At 50.3% G+C, this 12,155-nt stretch overlaps 2 protein-coding genes across 2 annotated transcripts; one reads left to right on the top strand and one right to left on the bottom strand.

The window, feature by feature from the left end:
* Positions 1-655: 655 nt before the first annotated feature.
* On the top strand, positions 656-10,123 carry AA0111_g11953 (hypothetical protein; the record flags this gene model as incomplete). The annotated part of the gene is made up of 6 exons (XM_028645877.1): positions 656-817; positions 867-1,772; positions 1,822-3,409; positions 3,459-8,294; positions 8,341-8,619; positions 8,673-10,123. 6 exons carry the CDS (start codon positions 656-658, stop codon positions 10,121-10,123), a joined length of 9,222 nt encoding a protein of 3,073 aa, XP_028500435.1.
* Positions 10,124-11,123: 1,000 nt separating this feature from the next.
* Positions 11,124-12,031, bottom strand: AA0111_g11952 (hypothetical protein; the record flags this gene model as incomplete). Its single annotated transcript, XM_028645876.1, has 2 exons — positions 11,124-11,574; positions 11,625-12,031. 2 exons carry the CDS (start codon positions 12,029-12,031, stop codon positions 11,124-11,126), a joined length of 858 nt encoding a protein of 285 aa, XP_028500436.1.
* Between the last annotated feature and the right edge of the window lie 124 nt (positions 12,032-12,155).

Here is a 12,155-nt window from a genome sequence, read left to right as displayed (position 1 = left end):
CATCACGACACCCTCCTTCGCTGACATCGCCTCATCGTTGAGATCTAAATCTTCTTTGACCTAGTCTTAATACAGTCACGCTTCGCTGTTCGGGATAGATGGCCACTGACCCCTAGACGTTGTCAGCATTCCCTGTCATCGCTTTTGCCAATGCCCGGTCAGAAGGCTTCGCGCTGCAAGTCACTGACTGATGACTGCCGCTCCAATGCCATTCGTGGCGGCCAAGAGCCGTATTGCAGAATTCTGGAAGGATGGCTGCGCTCCTCCACTGCCGCTGGTCTTGCAGCGGTGGATATTTTGCACCGGCTAACCACCAACCATGTATGCTAACGCGATTCGCAGATCAACTGCTAACACATGACTGTATGAACATAGGATGTGCTGTAATTCTCTGTTTCTTAAAACTGGCTTTTCATAGCAGATGAGATGGCTCATGTGCACGTTAATGATATCTTTACCTAGTCGCTGATTGTCTTGCTAGAATATCACATCCACCCTACTTTGACGGCCCTTGTTATGGATCAGGATACGAAACCTCTGTTTATCGCTCAGTAGCTTGTCTCTGTCCAGAAAAGGAGCTGTTGCTGCACTCTGTAGAGCGTGGAGCTACCATCCAGGGTATCGGATCTACCCACAGTGGAATCATACAGGAACTATGCCTGCGCCAGATATTCTCGGCATTCAAGCCTTTGACACTGGTTCAATCTTTCAGGAGTGGTGGCAATGGGCGCTTGTTGCTATCATCAGTGCCAGTGGGCTTGTGGGAGTTGTTGCGTTCCTTTGGTATTCTTATCGTTCCGTTCGGACGTTGTTGAAGGTATGATCTGGATATGTGCCACCCGGTTTTAAGCTTACAAGATTCTCAGGGGAATAGCAACGAGCTTGGTCTACCGCGATCGGTACAAGAACGAATCCATCTGCTATCGCACAGTCCGAGTGTCGTCCGCAAAACCCATACTCTTCCCAGAAAACCTTCGTCCTTTGGCGTATACCTGGGCCTTCTGAACACCCCAATCACACAAGAGGAAACGCGGATACTGTCTCAATGGGACGTCGTAGTGCTGGATTATTGCGAACCCGGGGTCTTGGATGCTGTTGGTGATGATATTGTTCCTATGGGACCTTACATCATCGCGCGGCTTGACCTGGCACAGATCATCACGTTTGCGACGACTAGTGAGCTGGACATGGCGCGAGCAGTATACGTCCTTTCGTGGAATATCCAGCGGACTCTACGACAGCCGGACCAACAGAGATACTTCACTGGTGTCCTTGTTTCTGGATGGCGAGAGCGCATTGCGGTGCCTTTACTCAACGGTTTGACCAAGCTCCTCATTGCTTATGGTCTAGACGTCTACTTGGAAGTGGAAGCTCCAGAATTCCTGGATAGCATCGAGAAGCTGGATGTCGGATTATTCGCTGGCTTCGTTGTTCGTAACGGGACGATTATGTTGAATGGAGAGCGTCGAGATTTCTTCGACATGGACAAGATGAAGACAACAACAAAATCCTTTGTATCCCAGGCCTGCCAACGGCCGTTCCTGACAATGATGTGGGATACAATCGAAGACGATGCCAGTCTCTCACACGCCGTTGTTAGAAGAGCGCATATGTGGTGCAACTACCATGGTGCCATCCCTTATTTCCCACGTCGACGAGCTCTAACCGCTATGGACGCCATCGTTCATTGTCAAGAGCCTTTGGCAGCTTTCCAGTGGCTGAAACAACGGAAAGTGATGGACGTTCACGAAAAATATCGGACCGCACGAGCAGTAAGTCTCACTCTCTATGCCTTGTGAACCATCCGTTGAATTTCTATAGCTGTCTCCTGGTTTTTCGAGCATCATCGACGATTATCTCCCATTGCAGAAGATCTTTCCCTTCCTCGCCGATACGCTCGCCGGGCTCGACGGAGCAGAGTCGGACGATGATGACATCTCCAGCATATCCACAGACATCATACACTACCCTGAGATTGACGAGAACGGAGTATTGCTCTCGCAAACATCAACGTCGCCAACGTCGTCAGGAATGGAATGGACAATCGCGAGGGAGAAGCATGTCAGTAACCCACTATCTTGCTCCTACAACGGATCACCATACGAGTCATTGGGATGCTTTCCAATTGGATTAGATGCATCACGAGATGACTTCTCTCGGGTTCTCGACTCACAGCGACGTCTGCGGGATCTGAAACTGCTCAATCGACTCTCTGCTGCACAACTGCATCCTATCGCAGAAATCCTTCATGGCTATTGTCACAGCAGTAGCCACTTTTTGGAATTCCTGCCAACGTCAAGGAATACCATCTCACAACTCGTAGAGGCACTGGCTCGCACCAATGACGATATAGAGGACATCTATCAGCTACAGGTATATTCTGCGCTTGATTCTGGGTTCCATACACCGAGTGGTGCTCAGTTCTGGGCAGTCTGGGAAGTGGAGCCGAGGACTCAATCCGTCATCATATATGTGTCCAAGTCCGTCCAAGATATTGGCGCGGTTTTGCTCCATACACACCTAAGCAAACTGGGTTTTTCCAGATACCAGTGCTTCCTTGCAGAATATGGCCTGACGGAGTTCACTGCCGGGTCTTTTTCACCAGAACGACTACCCGAAAGGCTACAGCAAGACCTGGATCTGCTCTCTTCTTCGGATCTGCTTCTATACTTGCAGCACTTGCATTACTCAGAATGGGATCAGGATTGCTCTTTGCTTTCAGCCATCCGCGAACGTTGTGAAGAGTTGCTGATCGATGTACCTACGTACCACCAATTGAAGAAGCTCAGCAACATGGACTACATCAGCGGCGACATCACGGACGAACAAGTAGTCAACGCAAAACTCAAATGGTACCGGCTGTCTCGGCTTCCCACCCTTGATAGACGCGACGCCCTGTATCTTTTCAGGGAAGTCGCGGACGTGCTTGACAGCATACTGTGGTCGCGAGACTATGAGAAGCTAGACATCATTACTTCTGCCATAGTCAACATTACCAGCAGGGGAGATCTTGATTCAGCTGCTGACTTCGTACTTTTCTGCATCTTTTGCGCCGCAAGGAAGGCTGGATTCGAAGAATTATACATTGAGGTATCGGACCGAAACCCACTCTTTAACCAGTACTCAGATCAGAGTGCAGCATTTGCAGAGCTGTTTGCGTTGGGGTCAAGATGCGAGGCGTACTTTGACATCAAGCCCAGCGACATCGGTATAATGCTGTCACAGAAGCACAGGAATTACTACAACCAGGAAGAACATCAGCCCCCTATGTGGCTTTTCAATGCGCCGTCGTTTGCTTCTGCCTACGCCGCAGCTCAAACTGACATCGACCCAGAACAGAAGCCTTCCGTAATGCCGGCTTACCGTCGCTTCACTTTCCTTAGTGTCTTCGCAATCCCGGCACTCGTTGGTGAGCATTTGACGCTGTGGCCGCTTGAATCTTTTGCTAACAGCCACAGACATCGTTCTATTATCAACTACTGGTCATGGGCTGTATCTCAGTATACGCATGGAAGAGGAGCAGCGATATTATGCTACGCTGGCGCTCATGTGTTCATTGCTTCTCTCTGGCGCCATTGGAACCTGGATCTCAATTGGAGGCACCTACTACCTCATCTCCATGGCATTCTCAGCCGCCAACATGTTCGTGCTGACTCGTTTAGTCGGTGGTCTCGCATTCACTCTTGCTGGTTGTCTTCTCGGCTTCATTGTCATCTCAGCTGCCGTAGGCCCAGGGCTTGGAGCGGTGTTTGTCTTTTACCTTTTTGGACTTACGACGTATTTAACGGTACTTGCTGTTCTCTCCACTTATCAGGTTCCAGGGTCCAGCTTCTTAAATGGTCGCAAAGTCATCATCATGGTAGTCCCGACCCTGACAGTCTCTCCGTTGTTGACTATCTTTATTCCTCACTACGACATCTACATTTATCCTGGGGTCTTGTACATATTTGTCAGTTTACTGGTTCTTGGTACCCGTCACGTAGCGACTCAATGGGTGACTTGGTATCACAACATCAAGACACTCAACGACGCTGACATCAAGGCTTGGTACATTGAGCGGTTGGTCAAGGAGCAGCGTTCCACAAGTGGTATACATTCTGGTGGTATGTACACAGGCGATGCCTCAATCCCAGAAGCTAATCCGGTGGCAGTAGATCGATCCAATAAAGGACCTAGTACTGCGTCAAATGTCCCCGACTCTGACAAACCATCCTCGGAGATAACTGCCAGCAATAAAGACATGTTCCATGGTATGAGTGAGCCAGCAATCTTAGGACTTTGCCGTACAGCCTTGCACGACGCCGTCATGAAGGAGAAGGGACGAACCATCTGGCAAAAGCCTACGCAGGATGTCTTTGTCAGACAACTTGCAAACTGTTGGGATTCAACGCTTTTCTTACTGGACTGGTACGCGCGTATCACCGACACCAAGCGACCAATCCCGTATAGTTCGACTTGGAATCTCGAAACGCAGGTCGCTCTCGAAAGCATGCAGCAGTCGCAAAAAGGTATCCGACTTCATAATTCCTTTATACATTGGCGGACTGCTGGAGATGAGATCTACTGTGGTGTTCTCTACTTCCTCGTGGCACTGATGGATCGCTGGCTCGACATTATACGCGGCACCCAACAACCTGGCGGCTCATTCGCGGGATTACTAGGGTCCCTAGACGACAAGACACTTCGTTTATCAGTCGGTTTTAGCCTGGCGTATTACCTCATTGGCGCAGTGCTACTGGATTACAAAGCCCAACACCTCCACACAATGTCAGAGCAAATGTGTCCAGTCTCGATCAAGGACGCGCACGAGATCAAACAGGCGAAAGCCAACGATACGAAATTCAGGCGACATCTATATCTCAACACTTTATGCCGGTTCATTGGGGTTCATGTTTGGGCACTGGCGCTATGCGCTGCTCTAGTCTGGATCTTCAACGGCTCAGCAGATGGCCTCATAATATTTCTGAGCTACATTGGCGCGTACAGTGGACTACTCCTCTACCAGTACAACAAGATCTTTTCAGGTCCACACGCACTGATGCCACTCCTAGCAGCTGTTGTTCTCGGTTTCGTGACCGGTAACATTCTCATCACACTGTTGCCGGGTTTTATGTATAACAGGGTTATTGCTCTTGGTGTATCTACCTGGATGGCAGCCTTTCTCTCTTTTGGAACTGCCAAGCTAGGCATGCCTGAGCTGCTCCACGCGCCCATTTGGATATCTAGGTTCCTACTGAAGCATGAGCAGAGCAAGCAGTCGCTGGGCTCGACCGAAATGTCTAGCTCGAGCTGTGTCGTATCTCAAGGCGAAGATCAATCTACCATTGATGATAAGTACTATGCCTACAACGGCACTGGCAGCGATGCTGAATTCAGTCAAAGCGAGCTTCACGCCTATTGCAGCAAGCTGCGAGCCGCCCCAAAGGAAAACAGGTTCCGCGTAAATGCCACAGGCCAACCTGGCGACCAGATCTGCGCTACACTACTATCGTGTACCCATGAAAACCTCTCCAGGCTTGCCATGCAAGCATTTCCGACAATGCCCTTTCTGGTACAGCGTATCATCTTGGCTTGGAAGAGCGACAAGATCAAAATCTTCATTGTTCCGATGCAGGCTGTGGCTGAAGTGGATACCGACCTTCGGGCAATTTCGCAATATGCAGGCGGACGTCTGACGCTCTATATAGCTTCGGACGCAAAAGGCTCCAGGCAGACAAATGTGAGCAGTAACTGTGCAATCATCGCCGAGACACTGCTACACGCTTGTATGGAGACCATGTTCGGTATGCCGCACTCTCAAGCCCAGCTCACAGAATCTATGCTTGCTTGCCGAGAGAGCGATTGCGGCTTTCACGCCATATCAGAATGTAGCAAGCGGTCAATGCCGGAGCTGAGTGTAGGGCCTAAGGCTTTAGACTTTGAAATCGCATTCAAGAAAGACCTGTTGCGAAATCTATGCATGGGGTTCGATTGCGATACCCAATGGGACGAGCTTCCATTACAGATTCGTCGACTCTTCCTCCGACGATGCGTCGGTACCCGAGCACCCTATACAAACACGGAGATGGCATGGATCAATGCCAATGTTCCAGCGGAAAGCTCATGTACAATCCTGTCGTGCATCGCACGATATGATCTTGGCGCGTACCTAGCAATTATCAAGCACAACTTCTTCAAAAACCGAGGCGATCAGGCTCTCACCAAGAAAGAGTATCGTCAAATGACCGCAGACATTCAGGAAGCGTATCATCCGGTCCTCAATCGCTCAGCAGTCTCGATTCTTGGCATATTCACCGAGTATGTGCGTTTGCCCATTGCTTACGTCTACCATTCTGCCGGAACGTGGGTCAAATTCTTCTTCCTCGCGTGCATGGCCGATCCTGAATATCAGCGTGAACTGAACGGGGCCTTGTTACGTACACCGCGTCCGATAGCCAAACTCGCTACTTTCGTTCTGACGGGATTATGGATCTACAGTCGGGCTGCGATGTCAATCGCTTTACCTTACTTTTTGTACCATCGGCGCAAGGATATTGCAGGTCTTGCCGGCACTGTAAAAGGGAGTTTGATCATCCAAAAGAAAAACCGATTGGTCGTCCGAAGCTACGGAGATACAGAGACAGCCTTCATTCACCCTGTCGCAGACGGTGGAGTCAAATTGATGTTCTATCAGGGTGATCTGGAGCTGGAACCAACATGGGGTCATCTCCGAGTTACATACTACGACGAAGAGATGCGCATCACATTACGCGAGGAGTACAAGAATGGTACGGTGGCTGACGAGTTCGTGTACGAGTATGCATCGAAGCAGCCGCAGCGTAAGAGGAAGATCTCGAAGGTCAAGACAAGCAGGGTACCGTTGAGCAGAATCTGCCGCAGTGGCCAGAACGAAGGCGCCAAGGTCACATACAACCGCAAGGGCCACATCGAGTCCGGAAGCTATATCAGCCATGAAAACCTGGTCCGCTTCAAATACCATTATCGAAAGAACGCCAAGTATGATGACGAACTTCTTCGCGCCGAGTTCGTGCTTCCACACATGTCAGCTAACGTCAGCTGGTGTGCACCTCCTGTTCGCCATGTCGAGAAGATGGAGCGCTGGATACCCACTCCTCGCGTCCATGAAGCAACTTTTGTTCAGGGAGCCGACGTGTACGAATGTTCATGGCTTTATGATCACAAGTTCCATCCCACCATCACCACTAAGCTTAATGGTGTGCCAGTCGATACCCCAGATATGATACGTTACGATTGGCTCGGCGTACTGAAGAAGCCAACCCGGTGTACATTTGCCGATGAAAACCCTTTGCTTGCATTCAAGTCTCCAACTGCAACCTTTTTAAGCCGACTGCTTCGAACAAACATCAAACAACAAGAGATCTCCACATCTAGAGCTCGATCACAACTCTGGAAAGCTTGGAAAAAGCGGAATGATCTGGACGGTGTTGTCATTCGTTGGGTTGACGAGGAGCTGATTCGAAGAGAGGCTCTCCTGCGGCCATACTGGAGACGAAGAGATCGCGGTAGTCTCGTAAAGGCTGAAGACTATCTGGCCTTGCATGCAGACGCCATCATGGCCAGTTCAGATCTGACAAGCGACATTAGCGCATGGACGCTTCTTGCCATACGAATGAGCGACTTGTTCAGTTTTGGTCAGGGTGGAGATGCCGTCATTTTCACTAGAACTAAAGCATTACAGCGTGATACTGACCGAAACCTGCATGTCATCGCTGTCGATACTGGTACATGGCCAAATGAAGGTGGCGGTGTCTCGGCATGTCGGCGAGATCTCATCAACAACTTGCGCACGATCAAATGGCACATGGTGGTTGAATCAGCCAATGACTTTGGTTTGCCAAAGCACCAGACCGAAGAGAACGTCGAGTCGCTAAAGGTCATCCCGTTATGGGGACTGGATTTTATGCATCCAAACCACGGAATGTTTACCAACAAGCTAGATAGTGAGGTCGATCATTTGGTCAAAGCAGCTACGATATCGGATATCGAAACGAACTTCATTCCTACCTTGACCGCCCTCGTCCGCGGCGCACGTGCTACAACAATGACATCAGCAGATGTCAAGCAAGCCACGCGTGCTTTGGTCAACTTGAATACTTACTTCCAAGACTCGCGTCACTGGAAAGAAGTGTGGACGAGCGACATAGTCAAAGATGCTTGGCGAAACCTGTGGCTTGCTGATGATATGCCAAACGCACAGTCGCCTTCAGAATGGTTCCGTACAGAACTTCCAACGCTTGGACATTTCGATACGGCGTTAGAGCTGTGGTTTCGATGTGAGTCAGAACCCTCCCTGGATGGTGACTAAACTAACTTTCATAGATCTATTCATATTCTCCATCCCCATCCCCGAGAAGATTCCGCATGTGTTCCAAGCCTCGCATCATAGCGTCTCAGCCTCATATGGAATCGTCTGCAAACTCAAGCGAAACTGCACACTCCAGATCTGGGATCATGCAATCTCTTGGCGCGAGACCAACCTGTATCTCTCGTCCGCGATGTGCACTTTGCCGCCGTTCATCCGAAACTCGCTGTTGGGTCTGATGAAGCTGACGTCTTGCCTTATCCTACATCATGCTGACCAGATCCTTCCCTGCGCAGGTATGTACATCTTTTAAGGTCCTACAAACATCAATGCTAACGCCATTTACAAGACTTCTTCAATCCCGGCTGGGAAGTGGAGATCGGCAGCGCAAAGGGTCAACTTACACATCGCAACGTATTCCGCCGAAAGGTCGATCCCATCGTCAATGGTATCACCGACATGACGAAGTTCTCCCCGGTAACTGAGATCAAAACGAAGACGCCGACCGTGACTATGCTCTCTCACGTTTGGTTTGCCAAAGATATCAAGACCGCTCTACTTGCGGCGGACATCATCACCAATGAGTGGGGTTTCAAGGACTACAAACTCGATATCTATGGAACTCTCAACAAATCGCCTGTCTACTCCTCTGAATGCCAAGAAATCTTGGCTTGCAAAGGTCTCGGACAGAACGTGGCACTGCGCGGTACGGCAGACCCGGCAATGGTCCTCGCGAACACTTGGCTGTTCCTCAACTCCTCCGTCTCGGAAGGGTTGCCGCTTGCACTTGGAGAAGCGGCACTGACTGGAGCACCAGTTGTCTGCACTGATGTTGGTGCATCGCTACGCGTGCTCACTGATCCTGATGATGGCAAACGATATAGTGAAGTTGTGGCACCCAACGATGCATACGGTATGGCACGCGCACAGATTAACTTGCTGGCCATGCTGGACGAGTGGGCACAGTACGCTGGCGATGGTCCTGGAACAGCGGCGCCAATCTTGCCTCACAAACCAACGCCCGAGGACGTAGAAATCATCACGCGCCGTATGTACGAGAAGTCTGAACATCGACGGAAACTAGGAATGATGGCGCGCGATATCGTCCAGAAGTCTTTTGGTGGAGAGCGTTACCTGCGCGAGCACGAGCAAATGCTCTGGATTGGTAAGGCCTGCTACGAAATGCTTGATCTAGAGAAGCGGACACCACCACCAAGAAACCCGGCGCGCATGTTATCACTTCGTCGTAATCTACCTCGGCAGCAACAGCAGCGCGACACTGCATCAAGTCACATGTTCGACCCGCAAATGGAGAAGATGATGCACCCGCGCCCCTATGCGCCGAGGCGGACATCAGCAACAACGTCGTTCTCCTCGGTGTACATTGACGAGCCATCAGGCTCTTCGTCAACCTACTCCGACCCCATCTGGGAACACGAAGAATGGAATGTGCGTCACGAGTCGCCTGAATCTTCGGTCAAGTACGAAAACTCTGATACCGACGACTGGCCAATACCCGCAATCACTCGTCCGACAAGATCCTACTCGGGCACCAACAATATGAGGGCGGTGTCACCTTCTGCGAGAGGAAAGCGGCCCGCTCGATACTCGTATTACGGGCATGAAAGCAATCGAGTCTTCAAGCCTGCCTCGGCGAATGCCATGATGGATTCAAGAAAAGCAGTGCTTATGCGTCAGAGTTTGGTCTCGCCAGATAGTGCGAGGAGTAGTGTGAGGATAAGGAGTCATTTGAATGAGGTGGAGCTTGCTGAATATGGAAACGTTGATGGGCGGCTGTGATGTCTAGTCTCAAGGACATCAGATGATTTTTTTTCTTTATGGGAGGCTAGCGGTTTGTATATGCATTTACATTCGTTGATATTGGTATAGAATCAAAAGCACAGTCCGTATCTTGATTTGGGAATTGATTCTTTTCATCGTAAACGTGTTTCCATTGCTGGATGATTGAAGATGTCGAGTTTGTGTCAAAATGAGTGTATAATAATGCATAAGGATGAGGAGTACATGCAGAGAAGAATAAGTGGAGGATGAACACGAGATCATGTCTATATAGAAGTAAAGAAGTCCAGTTGTCGTTCTATTTTGCTTTTCTAGCTTTGTTCGCACTTGCTTAACAAGGGTCCACTTTACCGGGACCTGCACCCAAACTACAATGGCTCTATATAGTTAGCTGACAGCAGGGGACTTCTCTGCCATGGCTCTAGCATACAAGGCACCGTAGTAAAATCAGCTTGTGTTGCGCCTGCTTAATCGTAATTGTTCTTTACGAGCAGACAGTATACACGCGACACGACCAAACTCGATCCAACCACTCTCGAATTGAAGATCAAAGCAATTGAAAAACACCAATAGCATTGATCACAGACCAACAGCCTGGTATAGTATGGAAAAGATATATACATAAAAAGAAAGAAGATAAAATATCCACAGAAGAAGAATCACTCAGTCGCAGACCCAACCATATTTCCAAACAATTTTTTTTACCACGCCAAAACCAATAGAAGTATGTGCGCATGTTGGATACACACCACATCTACTGGCACTGCGAGTACCACTCGTTGCTCTTGACACACTTGCCGGAGGCGCAAGTAGTGGGACCAGAGTATCCCTGTCCACCACATTGTCCGTACAGCTGAACGCTACCGCTGCTGCTACCTTCATCGGTTTCGACATCTCTAAAAAACAAAGAACCAGGTTAATCGTTTGCGACCTCGCGGGGGGTGGTATTGGTGGTCCGAAGGCCGTTTCTGGGGGGTTGGGAAATTCAGGATGAATGAGCTTACTTTGTCGTAGTGGCCTTCGCAGATGAAGTCTTGGTCTTGGTGACAAGAGTCGAAGTAACCTTCTTGGTAGAGGTAGGCTTAGCAGTGGTAGTGGGGGCGCCAGAACCGACGTCCGCACCGCAGGTTGGCAGCTTCGCGAGCTTGCCCTGCGCACCCATGCAGCTAGCGTTTGTGTCGAGCTTCTGGCTGCTACCGTTGCCCTTGTCAACGCCCTTGTACTCGCGGCAGACGGCCTTTGTGGTTCCACAGGAGCCGGAGATGGTGGCTGTGTCGCCAAAGTTTGAGTTGATGCCGATGAGGTCAGAGGTTACGCCAAAGGCGCGGACGTTCTCGACGATGACTTTGCGGGGCGACTTCTTGGAGTTGTCGGTGCAGTCGCCGCAGGAGCGGTAGAGTTTGCCTGCGTTGACAATGGTGTAGTCTTTGATGGTGACGGTACCCCGGCCGCTAGGTACAAGTTAGACGGGGTTGTCTGTAGGGACTTGACTGATACTTACTTGTGCTGGATGACCTTGTCCTTGGCTTCTTGAGCACCACCTCCAACGATCAGGGCATCACCAGTGCCAAGGACGGAGACGGCGTCCTCGCAAACGTCACGGAACCAGACGTTGGTCAGGGTGCAAGAACCCATGCAGTGAACACCCTCGAGCGCATCAGCACCGATGATGACGTTGGAGATGGAAGCGCCGTCCTCGAGAATGAAGACGGCATTGCTGCTGCCAGTGTCCTCGTCAGAGTCACATGGCTGGCCACGGTCAAACTCCTTGTTCGCAAAGTCGACCTTGCCAGTGATGGTGCTGGGCTGGGGGAGCGACACAATGTTACCGGAGCGGGTGGGGATGTTGAGGGTCTGCGCAGCTGCCATGCTGGCGACGAGAGAGAGGAGTGCAACTTGAGAAATCATGGTGAAGGATGAGTAGTGAGTAATTCAGCAAGGATGGGTGTGGATGAATTGAAAGAGTTGATAGATCTCCTGGATCTTTGTAAGTATCGAAGGAAGGAATGAGTGAGCTGGTTGTCCTGTAACA

This window comes from Alternaria arborescens, assembly GCF_004154835.1.
Source record: "Alternaria arborescens strain FERA 675 chromosome Unknown contig_62, whole genome shotgun sequence".
NCBI lineage: Eukaryota > Fungi > Ascomycota > Dothideomycetes > Pleosporales > Pleosporaceae > Alternaria > Alternaria arborescens.
This window is presented reverse-complemented; position numbering and strand designations above follow the sequence as displayed.